Source organism: Rattus rattus, chromosome 2 (genome assembly GCF_011064425.1).
Source record: "Rattus rattus isolate New Zealand chromosome 2, Rrattus_CSIRO_v1, whole genome shotgun sequence".
Taxonomy (NCBI): domain Eukaryota; kingdom Metazoa; phylum Chordata; class Mammalia; order Rodentia; family Muridae; genus Rattus; species Rattus rattus.
In genome coordinates this window covers 100,255,294-100,270,412 of record NC_046155.1, presented here as the reverse complement: position 1 = coordinate 100,270,412, position 15,119 = coordinate 100,255,294, and the positions used below count along the sequence as shown (strand labels likewise).

Sequence of the window (15,119 nt, the reverse complement as noted above, 5' to 3'; positions counted from 1 at the left end):
AACCAGAGCTCTTAACCTCTGAGCCATCTCTCTAGTCCAAAAATAAAATTTTTAAAGACTTATTTTATGTGATTATATATACGTGTGTAAGTATATGAACAAATTTATGCAAGAGCATGTACCTGTGTGCAAATAGAGGATAGGAGCAGCCTTGCAGTCCACAAAATTGAAGTTAAAGGCATTTGCAGGGCACCTGGGTTACATGAGTGCTGGGATCTGTTCAACAAATACTCTTACTGAACTCCTCTCCTGCCCTCTGAATCTAACAGTTTTCAAGAAGCTGCAAACTGCTACTTTATAGGTGGTGTGTAACCTTGCCTGTGTGAGGCACCCTTGCAAAAGCAAAGAGCCTCTACATGCCGTTGTGTGGCCACAAGAAAGGCTATAAACTAAAGCAACGCCGAGACAATGAACAAAACCAGCACTCAGTGCTTTCTCCAGGATCCAAATAATGGGACGAGAAAAGAATTCCAAATGGAGGAAACAAATCGAGGGAGAAAGAATTAGCTAGGCTGCTGACAACACCTGGGGATGGGAGGAGACAGGGTCCCCACCGCTACCTCTCTTGGAGCTATGCCACCAGGCTGGCCGCCATCTCAGAGATCCACCTGCCTCTGCCTCAGAGCACTGGGACTACAGGTGTGCCACCATGCCCTGTTTAAAAGTTTCTCTCTTCTGTTTGTTATTCATACTCACCAGCAATTCTCCTGCTTCAGCTTCTCAAGCAGCTGGGATGACAGAACATGTCACCATACCTAGCTTAATAAATAATCTTTACCATTAGGGTAAAGACTTTAGTCAGGCATGATAGCAAATGTCTATAATCCTAGCACCTGGGAGACGAATTCAAGATCATTTTTTGATACATAGTCAGCTGAGGCTAGAGCTACATGAGACCCTGTCTCAGGGTGGTGAAGGGAGGAGAAAGCAGAGAGAAAGAACAAAAAACAAACCCAAAATACAAACAAACCAAGCCTCCACCATTTTGGATTTCCATCTGCTAGAAATGGAGAATCACTGAAGCACTACAGGCAGATGAAGTTGTCTTTAAAAAAAAAAAAATTGGGTGGTGCATGTCTTTAACCAGCACTCCGGAAGCACAGTCGGATGAAATCTGCGTTTGAGGGCAAACTGGTCTACAGAGCAAGTTCTGGGCCAGCCAGCAGACACAGGAAAACCCTCTCTGGAAAAAAACAAAGGAGGGAGGAAAAGCAGGAAGGAAGAAAGGAGGAGGAAGAGGAAGGGGAGGGGGAGAAATAAGGGAGAAGAGAAGGGGAGGAAAAGGGGGAAGGAAGAAAGGAGGAGGAGAAGGGGGAGAAGGAGGAATAGGAGGAAGAAGAGTAGGCGGTGTGGAGGGTGGCAGTGACCTGACATAAGTCAGCACCAAGGAGAAAAAGGAATTCAATGTATTGCTGAAGTGTCCAGTAGCTGGGTAAGAAAGCGGAAGTATTTGGGCTACAGGTGCTTTCCTTCAAAGGAAAACAGGTAGTGGTCAGAACCAGAAGGTGCTTAAAACCCTGTAAGATATTCCTACTCCTAACACCAAATTTCATAACATAAAACCACTCAGGTAGGATTATGTGTACTGAGCTGCTCAGCCTTAGCCACTTAAACACATCTGGCTGGGCCAGTGAGAAGACTCAGTAGGTAAAGAGCAGAAGACACACAAGCCTGATAGCCCGAGTTTAATCCCTAGAACCCTGAGTGGAGGAGAGAACCAACTCCTAAAAGTTATCCTCTGACCTCCTCATCAATGCTGTGGCACACAAGCATCCATATTCACACACACACACAGGCAGACAGACAGACAGACAGACAGACAGACAGACACACACACACACACACACACACACACACACACACACACACACCCCCTTCTAACAATACTGAGATAGGACGGCAGAAGTGGAAGAGGCTTACAGACTACTTTTGAGAGAGGGAGATTGGAAATCCTTGGGGGAGTCTCTTGCAATTGTGCCTTGCAGCACGAGAAGCCTTGAAGAGCCTTCTGTGCCAGAGTAAGGCTAGGACAAGACTAAAACCTCAGAGCCTACAAAGGTAAGGTCGAGGTGCTCAAGGTGGTCATCTTTGAGCCCACTTACCCTTCTAATCTCCCAACCCCACCTGGTTTTCTGGTCAGAGCCCACCAAACATGTAGATGCAGTCCCCGCCACTGGCTGAGATTTGGAGAACACATACTCACATGCTGTTAATAATCTTGATGAAGATGCTGCAGTCCTGGAGCTGCAGCACTGTCTCCACTGGGTCAGCAACATGCAGACTGTTCACCTACGACCCAAACGAAAGAGTCTGGTGAGATGACTTAAAATGCCAGGAGGGCACAGTTTACAGCATGCCCCAGATGCTGGCATCAACTAATACTCTAGCTTCCCCAGTGCTGGGGTTGCAAGTGCACTCTATACCAGACCTCCAAGATTCTTAATCTATACCCACTCATCCGCCAGACAAACCGAGTATCAGGTTTTCACCAGTAAGAGTCCGCTAGGAGAGCTTCCCTGAGGTCCTGGAGCACACTCAGTGCATGGGAAGACCTACAACTAGCAACAAGACTTGGCAGGTAACTGCACCCACAAGGAGGAGACCAGGCATCTCTCTCTGCTTTGTACTGACCTCCATTTGTGCATGTGTGTACTCATGAAACTAATAAACAAGTGTAAAACTAATAATTGTTTGCAAACACACACTTTAGTATGGAGAGAAGAAGAAACAATGAAAGAACAAGATAAGTTGTTTTTAAAAAGAAGAACGCAGAAGGAAAAGTTCTCATTATGATCCAACTGCCTGTTCTTTTTAACACTACAAAATTCATCACGGGTCACACACAAATATTTAAAGTACACAAGATATTCAACAGCATTTACAGCTTCTATAGCAAAGTCCATAAAAGTTAATTCCACCCGGGCACCCGGGCTCATATTTACCTCTACCCCTGCTAATTAACTACATCCCTAGCACAAAGAGGGGAAGAAGAGAAGGATCACTTAGAAATTAGGCTATTTCGAACAATTTCAGAAAGTGGTTATGTGAAACCAACTAGGATCTACTATTTATAAATGTGGTCTTTAAAGAACACTAGTGAGATCCAGTCAGAGGACTCAGTAGGTAAAGGAGCTTGCTGCCAAGCCTGACAATCTGAGTTCAATCTCCAGGTCCAACACAACAGAAAAAAACCCAACTACTGTAAGCTGTCTTCTGACTCTATACACACAGGCACTCATGCACATACAAAATAAATGTCTAAAAAATGTTTGAAGCAGTAGGTTAAGAGGCTGGAGAGATGGCTCAGTGGTTAAGAGCTCCGACTGCTCTTCCAGAGGTCCTGAGTTCAAATCCCAGCAACCACATGGTGGTTCACAACCATCTGTAATGGGATTTGAAACCTTCTTCTGGTGTGTCTGAAGACAGCTACAGTGTACTCACTCTACAGTGTACTCACATACGTAAAATAAATAAAAATCTTTAAAAAAAAAAAAAGTTAGTACAGTAGTAGTACATGCCTATAATCTCAGCTTCTGGGAAGCTGAGAAAGAAGGATCACTGGCATTCAGGATAGCATGGGTTACGCAGCAGATCCTAGCTCTCATACACACATCTTAAGGTCATGAAGGCTGCTGAAGGGGATGCCTGAGCAATTAAGAGTGCTGGCTCCTCTTGCAGAGGACCTGCGTTCAACTCCAGCACCCACATGGCAGCTCACCACATCTGTAAACTCCAGTCCTAGATAACCCGACATCCTATTCTGACCTCCTCAGGCACCAGGCAAACCTGTGGTGCAGACACATGCATACGGGCAAAAAACAAAAACTATACATATAAAAAGGAATTAAATTTTAAAAAATTAAAATAGGGGTCTGGAAAAGATGGCTCAAAGGTGACTCTGGAGGACCTGAGTGACTCCCAGCACCACCCACATCAGGCAGCTCACGTCAGGTCCAGAAGCCCCAGACCACCCGTCTCTGCCATCTCTTTCTCCCTAAGAGCAGTGCCTAAACAGAAAGATTATTATTGTGTAAGCAAGCCTAAAGAATGGTTCCTGCTTACTAGAAAATCAGATCTTTTAAGATGTTTCTGTGGGCAAGAAATCACCATTAATTCTCCAAAAGTCTGGGAGAAAGCTGCAACCTCTGGTGAGGGTGCCTACTTCTGGAAAGCCTTATCAGTTCAGACCTCACCCTGATGACTGCCATAGAAAACCTGCTTGCTCATCTGCCATTTGCTCTCCTCTCTGATCCCAACCCTACAGATAGATGGCTGTGATGGTTTGAATTAACATGGCCCCCACAGGACCATAGGGAGTTGCACTATTAAGAGGTGTGGCCTTTCTGGAGAAGGTGTGGCCTTATTGGAGGAAGTGTGTTTCACTACTTCTTTTGCTGCTGCCTGTGGATCAAGATGTAGAATCTCAGCTTCTTCTCTAAAACCATGTCTGCCTGCGTGTCACCATGCTCTGTGATAACAACGGACTAAATCTCTCAACTGCAACCCAGCACCAATGAAATGTTTTCCTTTATAAGATTTGCTGTATTCATGGTGTCTCTTCACAGCAATAGAAATTCTAATGACCTTGGCAATTGGTCCCCAATAAATCTTTCTTTCTGCCCACAGAGTAGTCTGGTTTCGTAGTTTCTCTGTGCCATCACTTACATTTGGTGCCTGAAACCTGGGAGGGACACTTAATCCTCCAGCAGATCTTGCCTTTCCAGGCTGAATCAAACTGCTGATTTCTGACCCTCCCAGGTCAGATCACTTCCACGGGCTCCTGCCACCCACCATATTCAACCCCAAATTTCAAAGTGCACCTCTTCAACTGTTTCCCCTTCACCTACTATAACCACTGACCTCTTCTGAGTCAGTAGAGCCGCCTGCTCTCCCTGCTTGCTCATGGAGTCTAGCACAAAACTGTGCTGGTACCAGGCAGCCTCTCTACACCTTTTTGGGAGTCCCATCGTGTGGAGGAGGGACATCCACCACTGACCCTGAGCATCTCTGACACAGTCCACCCAGGACACAGGGTTGAAAAACTTGTCAACACAGCAACACATCCTCTGAATCCCTCCCGTTTCCTTGTTCCGGCCCTGACTGTCTCCCCACCTGTCTCCCAGCTCCCTCCTGGGGTTTGCTCTCCCCAACCATGACTTTTGTCTCTGCTAACTACATTCAACAAGCTTCTAAGAAGACGTTTTTAGATAAGGAGCATGTTTGATGAATAAGGTTTATGAATCCCTAAGGTCCATTCAGGCTAGCAGAAACTGGTGCTATGGAGAGCTGGCCCCATCTCTAAGCACTGGCAGTACTATTGAGAGAGTGAGTCCTGCGCCTCCAGCAGACAGCACAGTGGAGCTGAGCCTGATGGGCCTGGTGAGCCGGTCCTGAGGGCATGTGTGTGGGAGAGCTGACATCCACACTTGTCTGCCATGGGTTGGCACAAGTGCAGAGGTGATGCCCCCTGCCCCTTGCCACCTCTGGCAGTCAGGATAGCTACCAACAGGGTCAGGAGCTTGGGAGAGCTAGCCTTGAACCTCACCTGGACAGCACAGAAAAGATGACTCTGGTCAGGGCTCATCAGGTGAGCCAACCCAAGGACAAGAGCATGAAAGAGCTGGCCCCTCACTCACTCATCTGGTGTGAGGTGATGTACGTACCCTTTGCTACCTGTGGCAGTTGGGAGAGCTGGCCCTAGGGTCATGAGAGTAAGAGTGCTAGCCCTGGTCCTTGCCTGCACAGCACAGTAAGGCTGGCCCTGGTTAAGGGGTGCAGGTGAGCCAGCCCTGAGGTGAAAACCTCGGGAGAGCTGACCTGCACTCTTCTGGCATGAGGTGGCACGAGTGCAGGAGTGACGCCCTCCTCCTCCTTTCCCCGTTAGCACCTGCAGTAGCTGGGAGAGCTGGCCCTGAGGTCATGAGAGCAGGAGAGCTAGCTCTGCTCCTTTAATGGCTGTAGCAATCAAGAGACTGGGCCTTGCACCTCACCTGGGCAGCACAATAAAGCTAGCTCTGAAAGCATGGGTGCCCGGGAGGTGGCCTCTGGGCATGATAGCAAGAGAGTTGTCCCTACCTCCTGCTGATGGTAGCACTGGGTGGCCAAGCAAGTGAAGTGCTGGAGAGCTCACTCTGGTAGTGTGGAGAAGAGAAAGCCATTGGGCTGACCAGCTCTGCTACTGTTCAGGCCCAGATCCAGGGCTCTGAGATGGCCCACGGTAAAATCTGTATCATCAGTAAATGAGTAGGGTGTCTTAAAGGGCCAGACCTGCTGCTCCAAAGCCGCAGGATCTCCATGACACAGGGCAACTACAGGAGTCCCGAAGAGGATCCAGTATCAGTGGTGTCACAGAAGCTAGAGGTCTTGAATCCGACCAATGGAACATTTGCAAATGAAGATGTGTGGGAAAGGGCTGAACTGTAGGAACCCCATGACACAGTACAGCTTCCACGATAAGGTGGGCTTTATGCTTTGTTTTTGTTATTTTTGTTTTGTTTTGTGTGTTTTTATTCAGAGGGAGGTTGCAAGGAGGAAAGAAGGATATGAGGGGACAGAGAGATGAGTGAGACTGGGGTGCTTGATGGGAAACTCACCAAGAATCAATAAAAAGTTAAAAAAAAAAAAAAATCAGGCCTTTTTCCTACAGCTAAGTCTCCTGCTGAGAGGAGCAAACTCAGACAGGTTTACCTTGATGAACAGCTTCATGTAAAGAAATTTAAACTCACAAAACAGATTTCAATGTAAAAATGTTGCTTTTTAATATTCTAGAAATAGCTTCCTTTATAAAAATGAGAACATTTTATTCTGGGGTTATTTGCTGTAGGATAGAAAGCCATTCAAAGGGAAAGCAGTTGAGGCTCAGACAAGCAGCACTGGTGACACACACCTTTAATCCCAGCACTTGTGAGACAGAGGCAGGCAGACCTCGAGTGAGTCTGAGGCCAACCTGGTCTACAGAGCGAGTTCTAGGACAGCCAGGGCTACACAGAGAACCCTGTCTTAAAAAACAAAACAAAAAAAGAAGTTGAGGTCTTCCATCCCTAGGCAGAGCACGAACATCAGTGAGGACACAGCTCACTGGGTAACTCAAGCATTGCTGGTCTGCAACAACTTACCCCACCTACTATTTACAAAGGAGTCCAAACTACACTTTAGGTAAAACAAAATATAAATCACCAAAATTTTAGAAGAAAAGATATATACCCTTTCACCAACAACACTCAGTACATTGACTTTCAACATTTTTACGATTACCTTTATTTTTCTGAAAACAGTGCTGGTGACGGTAAACAGGCCTAGTGAATGCAGACAAATACCTAGCAGGAAGCTACACCTCTACAGAACCTTGACAAAATTAGCTTTTGGAGGGGAGTTTCACATTTGCTTAATACTTAACTACAGTCTCAGCACTGACAAGGTTTTTCTCTTCTAGTCTTTCCCAGGAGGTAATTATTTCACTTTTAAGATTTATTTATTATGTGCACGAATGTGTACCTCCATGACTTTATGTTTATCAAGTGTCCTCTGAGGTCAGAGGGCACCAGAGACCCTAGACCTGGGTTTCTAGGCAAACCACTAGGCCTGGTTCTCATTGCCAACACTGTTTCAAGAAGAAAAAAGTCATAAAAACGCTGAAAGTGAATTATTAAAATGTTGTTGGTGAAAGGTTTTATTTATTTTCAGTGATTTATATATTTATAGGCAAATTTATACGCTGCCTGATATTGTAGTAGGACTGAACTCTGGCCCTCTGTAATGCAGTGATTACTGTAACTGGTACTCTGGGTAATTCTTTAAATGACAGCTTTAATTATCAAGTACATGCATGTGTTTTGTGTGTGATTGCATATATGTGTGTATGTATATGGTGTGTGTGTGCATGTGCACACATGAATAGTACATGGTATATGTGTTAAGTCAGAGGACAACTTCTGATATCTATCCTCACCAACTTGGTTGAGACTGGGTGTCTATTGTTATCCCTGTTCACAGCTACGTAGACCAAGCTGGCTGGCTTTTGAGCTTTGGGAATTCTCGTCCCTACCTCACACCTTGCCTCAGGTGCACTGGGATTAAGGACACAGGCTAACAGGCTTGACTTTACAAAGGTTCTGAGGACTTGAACTCGGCCTCATGTTTATGCTTTATCTAGGAGCCATCTCTCCAGCTCTATTACCTGTATATTTTATACCATTTTTTCCTCACATAACAAAACCCTATTTCAAGCTGCTATCATAAAATTAATTCACGAGTGTTTTGCCTCTTGTACATAGGTGCACGAGATGCATGCAATACCTGAGACAAAAGACATCAGATCCCCTAGAACTGGAGTTACAGAAAGTTGTGAGTCACCATCTGTCACCATCTGACTGGTGAGAACCAAACCGAGGTCCTCTGCAAGAGCAGCAGCAAATGCTTTTAACTGCTGAGCCATCTCTCCTCTTTCTATTCCTAATAATAAATCAACCTTTTTTTTAAAGCTAGTCTTCTATCTAGTCTAGAGTCACTTTAGGTGGTGTGAAGGCGGCCAGTGAACTCTACTCTCCTCTATCGGGAAAAGTCAAAGAAGCAATTGCAGAAAAACCTGAGATCATCAACAAACCCTGCTATGAAAATGGCAGATCAAGAAAATGGAGCAACCTTTCAGAACTAAGCGAACTGAGTAATGAAACATGCTGAAAAATACATGAATTACACGGAGGACTGAACATGGTGTCCTAAATAAACCTGTGCAAAGCAACTTGCTCCAGTGTTGTCTTAAATTAATAGTAGGTAGGAGATTTTAAGTAACTTTTAGCAATACTGATAGAAAACTTAATACTGCTACTGGAAAAGTCTCCCTTCCTAATAGCTGCAGATAATAAACACAGTGTACACCCTTCCTATATAACTGGAGACTAGGCAATTAAGTGAGAATATTCAAAAGATTTGAGAATATCTATTATAAAAAGTAGTTACAAAAATTCTGTATTGCTGGATAACAATGCTCTAAGTCTCATGTAATATTGTAAATCATTTACATCCACTTCTGGATTTAGGGAAAGACTTAATTACCTTCCCACTGGGAACTCAGGAAAGCATGTATTATACAGTGTCAGGTGAGGACAATACTGGCTTCATTTTACAATACACTACATTTGGCTGCCACTATTTTTACTCAGTGAAGCAACAATAAGGGAACACATAAAATATCCACCTTCATTTTAAAAAAGGGGAGAAGGATGAAACAGAGCAATGGGGGCAGACAGAAACATAATAAAGACAATGAGGAAGACATTGTTGTCCAAAGGTTAGGTCTTTGAAGACCAAAGTTCCTGTCACAGTCACTCCTTTAGTCAGAAAAGTATGCAGCCTGGTGTGGAGTGCCCTGGTGTGGTAGTGCGCACCTTTGATACCAGCACTTGAGGCAGAGGCAGAGGCAGAGGCAGAGGCAGGAAGAGCTTAGCTCCAGGCCAGGTAAGACTAGCTACATAGTGAGATGAGACCATGTCACACACACAAAAAAAAAGCACACAGAACAGATGAGACTGGGTTCGCACGCACAATGTCCCAATGTCCTGTTCCATGACCAAAAGGAATATCTCTGAGAAGCCTGCATTGAGCTATATGATATGCAGCAGTATCTTTATGAAAAGTTACCTGGTCTGCAAATGAGAAGACTTTACAGAGCTCTGGCTTATAGAATGCTTTTCTGCTGCATATCTTTTAAAGAAAGAAAGAAAGAAAGAAAGAAAGAAAGAAAGAAAGAAAGGAAGGAAGGAAGGAAGGAAGGAAGGAAGGAAGGAAGGAAGGAAGGAAGGAAGGAAGGAAGGAAAAGCAAAGCAAAGCAAAGCAAGCTAGCTACTTACCCAAGAGAGGAGAGTAGATGCGCGGGTGGCATGGAGTGTCATCTTTGTGATTCCAGCCAGTCACTCCAATCCACCTAGACCCAAGAGAAAAAGCATGGTTAATATATCGAGATCTCTGGTCAATAAATACAAGAAAAGCAGTTCTATTTACCAGCTCTGAATACATCAACAAATCACTAGCACTCAATCCACTACCACAGCACAGAAATTTTGAGACTGCAAAGTACATGCATAAATTACTCTAAAGCTTAGATTGTCAGGGTTTACTGCAAAGAATCTTGTACTTAGCTAAATGCTCATCATCACCCAGTTATGGAAAACACAATATTCAAACTTGGTCTGTGTTCTGCTCTTTGGGACACGGTAGCCTTCAACAAGGAACAGTCATGGTTCTGAAAACCAACCAGGGTCTGAATACTGATACCATGAGACCATGATCATGTGACTTTAGACAATTAACATAACCTCTTTTCGACCACTTAATCTGCAAAGTGGATCCATACAAACCTTACCTTACCATAGTAACGCACAGTACCTGGCACATAGCAGGTAATCAACACATAAATTATTTCTGTTCTTAAATAAAAAGGTCGATTTCTGGTTCTGCTTTACAATCAAGTCCATGAACCTGGAGATCTTCCTGCCTCTGCCTTCCCACAACTGGGATTAGACAGACCATAGCACCAGCACCAGCACCAGCGGGTGCTGGAGATCTGAACTCAGGCTCACATACTTGGGCAGTAAGAACTTTACCCGCTGAGCCCAAGCACCCCCATCCCCAGGGAACATTTAATATAAGATCAGGCACTTGTCTCAGTATTCTTACCCCCAATTCCCTTTGCCCCTGGGAACCTGCCATTTGCCTGCCAACAGATCAGACCCATGGGATCACAGACTTGGGTAAGTATTTCCCAATACTTCTTATCAACCCCCATGACTCCCACAACCTCCATGAACACAACTGTTGCCTCCTGCACAACTGTTCTCTAAGCCACTACTCTAGAAATATGAGCAAGAATGGAAAGGCTTTTCACATGTACAGTCCTACAAATATTACATCTATAAAAAGTAAGGTCAGGGGTTGGGGATTTAGCTCAGTGGTAGAGCGCTTGCCTAGCAACCGCAAGGCCCTGGGTTTGGTCCCCAGCTCCGAAAAAAAGAAAAAAAGGAAAAAAAAAAAAAAGGAAGGTCAGCAGAACCAACAGCTGCTAAGTACTTTCCGAACACAAAGTACTGGGAATAAAAAAGACCATTTTGTGACAATAAGGCACTAAGTCAAGTAATGAAGAAGAGATCCATACTCTGGTAATATACTTCCCATCATGCCTTGGAACCTCCTATCCAAGTGTGCTCTACTCATCAAACAACCAAGAAAGTCTTTTCCTAGTCTACTTGTTTTTCCTGTTCTGGAAGCTACATGGGAAACAGAAGACAGTGACATCATTGCCTTTGAGGGTTTTTTTTTAGAAGGGAATAAAATTAAACACACCTAAGTCACTAATAAAAGAAAATAATTAAATGTTAGCTCTAAGTAAATACTAATTATAACTAACTACTTCCTGACCCTGCAAACCCCAATGTGATAACTATCAGCTGTCTTATCAGTGACACAGACTGAGAAATGAGCCAATTTCTGTGGTCTTTGGGCACAGGTAAGGTTTACTCAGAAGGGCAGATATGTGTTCCTCAGTACTGGATGATTTCCTTGTGCCTGTCTGTGGGCATGGACTGACTGCCCAGCCCTTGGGACCAGTCCACGATGATCTTAACCAGTGCACTGAAATTAAGCTTTTTGTGTGTGTAGCTGGCCAGCCTATAGCTTGAGAGACCACACTTAGCCTGTAGGATGAAGTTGGCAATACTCAACAGCTCAGACTGGGGCGTTCAGGTCGGAGTTTTTACAGCTGTGTGAAATGCTTACCTAACTGTGTAAGGTCCTGGGTCCAGTTCCCAGAACTGGAGGGGGAAAGTCTCTGCAGTCTTCAGTAACAAGCCAAATGTAGCTTAGACCTCCTCGGTAATCCCCACTACTCAGAATTTCACCCACAACAGGAAATAAATCTTCCCTACTCAAAGATTCTACAGCTATGCTGCTAAAAAAAAAATCACCTGAGGCCTAAGCAACCTCTTTCTTTCATCTCAGGCAAAATTTACAAAACCCCTGGTGTCCTCTCCAGAAAAACCTACCTAAAAATAGTTCACTGCTCAAAAAATCTTGCATTAAGGTCAAATGAGTTTCTCTGAGATCCTCAGGTACAGAAATTAGGAATCCAATACTCAACACTAGAAACTTCTGAAAGATCTTGTCATCAAGGGTCACAAAGAGCACTTCCTCAAGACACCAGAGTGTCTTTAGGAAGGCATGGCCACAGGTAATGCTGGCTTCTGTAACTGATTGAAACCAATGGCAGACAGTGCACAGCACTGGGACTGTCGCTTTAAGAGGACTTCAGCATAGCAGCCAAGGGCTCTCAGCCAGAGCACCATCCTCTCCACCCTCCCCCTGAAATTTGAGGCAGGCCCCACCCAGAAGACTGGGTGATGGTGATGGAAAAACAGATTCCCTGCAATTGTAGCCTTCTGTGAGCCATTTCACACAAAGATCTGAGACCCACCCCAACTCACTCTGACCAGGCATGTACACACTCACTGAAAAACAAGAACAACAAAATCCAGATGGTATGCCAGGACCCTAAACCTCAGAGTTCTCACATACTTGACTCTTTGAAAATGAAATGTACCCACAATCCAAAGGTGATAAAGTACCCTCTCTTTTCCCCATTCCAAGGAAGACAGAGAAAAGCAGTGACCTTGCATATTTATTGTCCCCTCTGTCCTCTTTACACTTTCCAAGCTGCCATAACATAGTTCCCTATATCATGACCAATTTCCACACTTAGAGAATATCCTCTATAAGCCGGGTGGTAGTGGTGCATGCCTTTAATCCCAGCAGTCAGGGGGCAGAGGCAGGGGGATCTCCGTAAGTTAGAGGCCAGTCTGGTCTACAGACTAAATTCCAGGACAGCTAAGGGTTACACAGAGGAATTTTTGTCTCAAAAACGAAGGAAGGAAGGAAGGAAGGAAGGAGGAAAGGAAGGAAGGAAGGAAGGAAGGAAGGAAGGAAGGAAGGAAGGAAGGCAGGCAGGCAGGCAGGCAGGCAGGCAGGCAGGCAGGCAGGCAGGCCGGCCTCTATGTTTCCACAAAAGATGTTAGGACAAGGAGAGTGACATCAAGAATCCGCTGCCATCAGTGCACACACTGTGGATCTGAAGGGGTTAAGACCAGCCATGGTTTCCTATGAGGGCTGAGGCAATGTAAACCACCTGCTAGATGCGAGAGCCAGGCCAGAGACAGGGTCAGGTTGCTTAGCTCTGGGGTCTCTTCTGAAAACAATTGTAGTTGTAGGTGATACGCCAGAGGGTCTGTGAGGCAGCTGAGCTCCTTCCTCCCATATTCCACTGCTTAGTCTGGGCTCCAGCTCCCTCTTAACAGCTAACCGCCTGAACACCACCACCTCACCTCAAGATAACACCAAAGTGAACTTTGGTCTTAGCTACTAACCTGTTTGAACTCTCAACTTAGGAGCCCCTGCCAGCACCAAACCCTCATTCTTTTACTGCTCCTACTCCCAGAGTTTTAGGGCCATACAGGCTTCCACCTCAAGGTGTCAGTCCTCAAATTCACTCCAGCCCCAACTCAAAGATTCCAAAGATATAGGGACTCACAGGTAAGAAAATGGCTGCCGCATCTGTACACCGGAGCTCAGGAAAAACCTAACATCACTTAACCTGCTCCGGCTGTGAAAATTCCAGGCTCTTGCACCACTCCCTAAAATAGATACCCTCTCCTTCACCTGAGCAACTTCTGCTCTGGTGGACTGAACACTGACGTTGGGAGTTCCTCTGGGAGGCATATATCAAGAAACGCAGGCGAACAATCTGTGTCTTGGATCTTACCTGGTGTGCTACCTTGATAAAATGTTTATTCACTATACACTGGAGGTGGAGACAGGAGGATTGCTTGTACCCAGTCTTAACAACAATAAAACCAGGTGTAGTGGTCCATGCCCTCAGAAAGCAGAGGCCGGTACATCTTTGTTGAGTTTGAGGCCAGCTTGGTCCACACACCAAGTTCCAGGCCAGTCAGAGTGACACAGTGATATCATTTCTCAAAAAAAAAAAAAAAAAAAAAAACTACACAAACAAAAATAAAATCCCAAACAACAAAAGGAATTGTCTTGCTGGTGTATCCTCTGGCTTAAAATGGGACTGAGTTGTTTTGGAATGGTTTTCCTTTATGGTTTTTTTTCAAAACAGGTTTCTCTGTATAGACCCGATTATCCTAAAACTCACTCACTCTGTAGACCAGGCTGGCCTCAAACTCAGAGATCTGCCTGCCTCTGCCTCCCAAGTGCTGGGATTGAAGGCATGCACCACCACCATTCATACCAAAAGAAGAGAGAGAGAAAAAAAGCCAAGAAAAGTATTGTCTTTTCTCTGTTGTTGGGAAAAGCCCTGAGTAGGCTATGTGGACAAGTCAATTGTTTCTCAGCATTTCTGAACTCAGAAGCAAGTGAAATTAACGGATGAATTCTCTGCTTGCTCTAAGACACTTAGTCCCTCAGGCCTCTCCCTCTTCACACACACCACTCTCTCTGTAACCTAGATTTTTGACTCAAAGTCCTGAGAGTCTGGAAAAGAATGAAGAGACTTCAGGAAAACCCACATTCTGTTGTTTCTTCGAAGGATGAGTACTAGTTGTCCTTGGTGACTCATACCTCTAGGGCACTTTGAAAGGCTGAGGCAGGAAGATGGCTCTGAGTTCTAGGGCAGGTAAGGTCTCATGATCAAGACCCTTGTCTCAAAAAAGGGGAGAAGGTAAATTGTTAGTTGATGACCCAAAAACCTCAGGAGGACTGAGAAACTGCCAAAAGTAACGACGATAGGCACATGACATCTAGGAACTGGGAAACTCCTAACAAGACAGTCCAAACACTAACCCCCTTGAGTAGTCACAGCTTTGAGGCTGTACAGATCTGCAGATGTAATCTCCAGCCTTCAAAAGTTCCCGGCTCTGCCCTATAAACCCCAAGCCCTTCATATCTCTGCAGTCTCCACTCCAGAGCGAGGCTGCTGCCTTTCACTGTTCTAACTAAAGGACAATCTGCTTCTGTTGAGGTTAGTCTCTATGTTCACATTACCGGGGTTAATCCGGAGATAACAATACTGATACCTATTCCTTTCCCCCATTTTCTGTAAAGCCAAGATCTGA

The 15,119-nt window shown here is 45.0% G+C and overlaps 1 protein-coding gene across 1 annotated transcript in view; it reads right to left on the bottom strand.

Annotated features, from left to right (window-relative positions):
* Numa1 (nuclear mitotic apparatus protein 1) overlaps positions 1–15,119 on the bottom strand; it is a 44,692-nt gene that overhangs the window by 28,854 nt on the left and 719 nt on the right. Inside the window, exons 2-3 of the mRNA XM_032893119.1 lie at positions 9,849–9,922; positions 2,204–2,289 (exon numbers count right to left, since the gene is read on the bottom strand). Coding sequence (XP_032749010.1) covers positions 2,204–2,289; positions 9,849–9,890 — 128 coding nt within the window. The 5' untranslated portion in view covers positions 9,891–9,922. The remainder of the gene's footprint in view (positions 1–2,203; positions 2,290–9,848; positions 9,923–15,119) is intronic.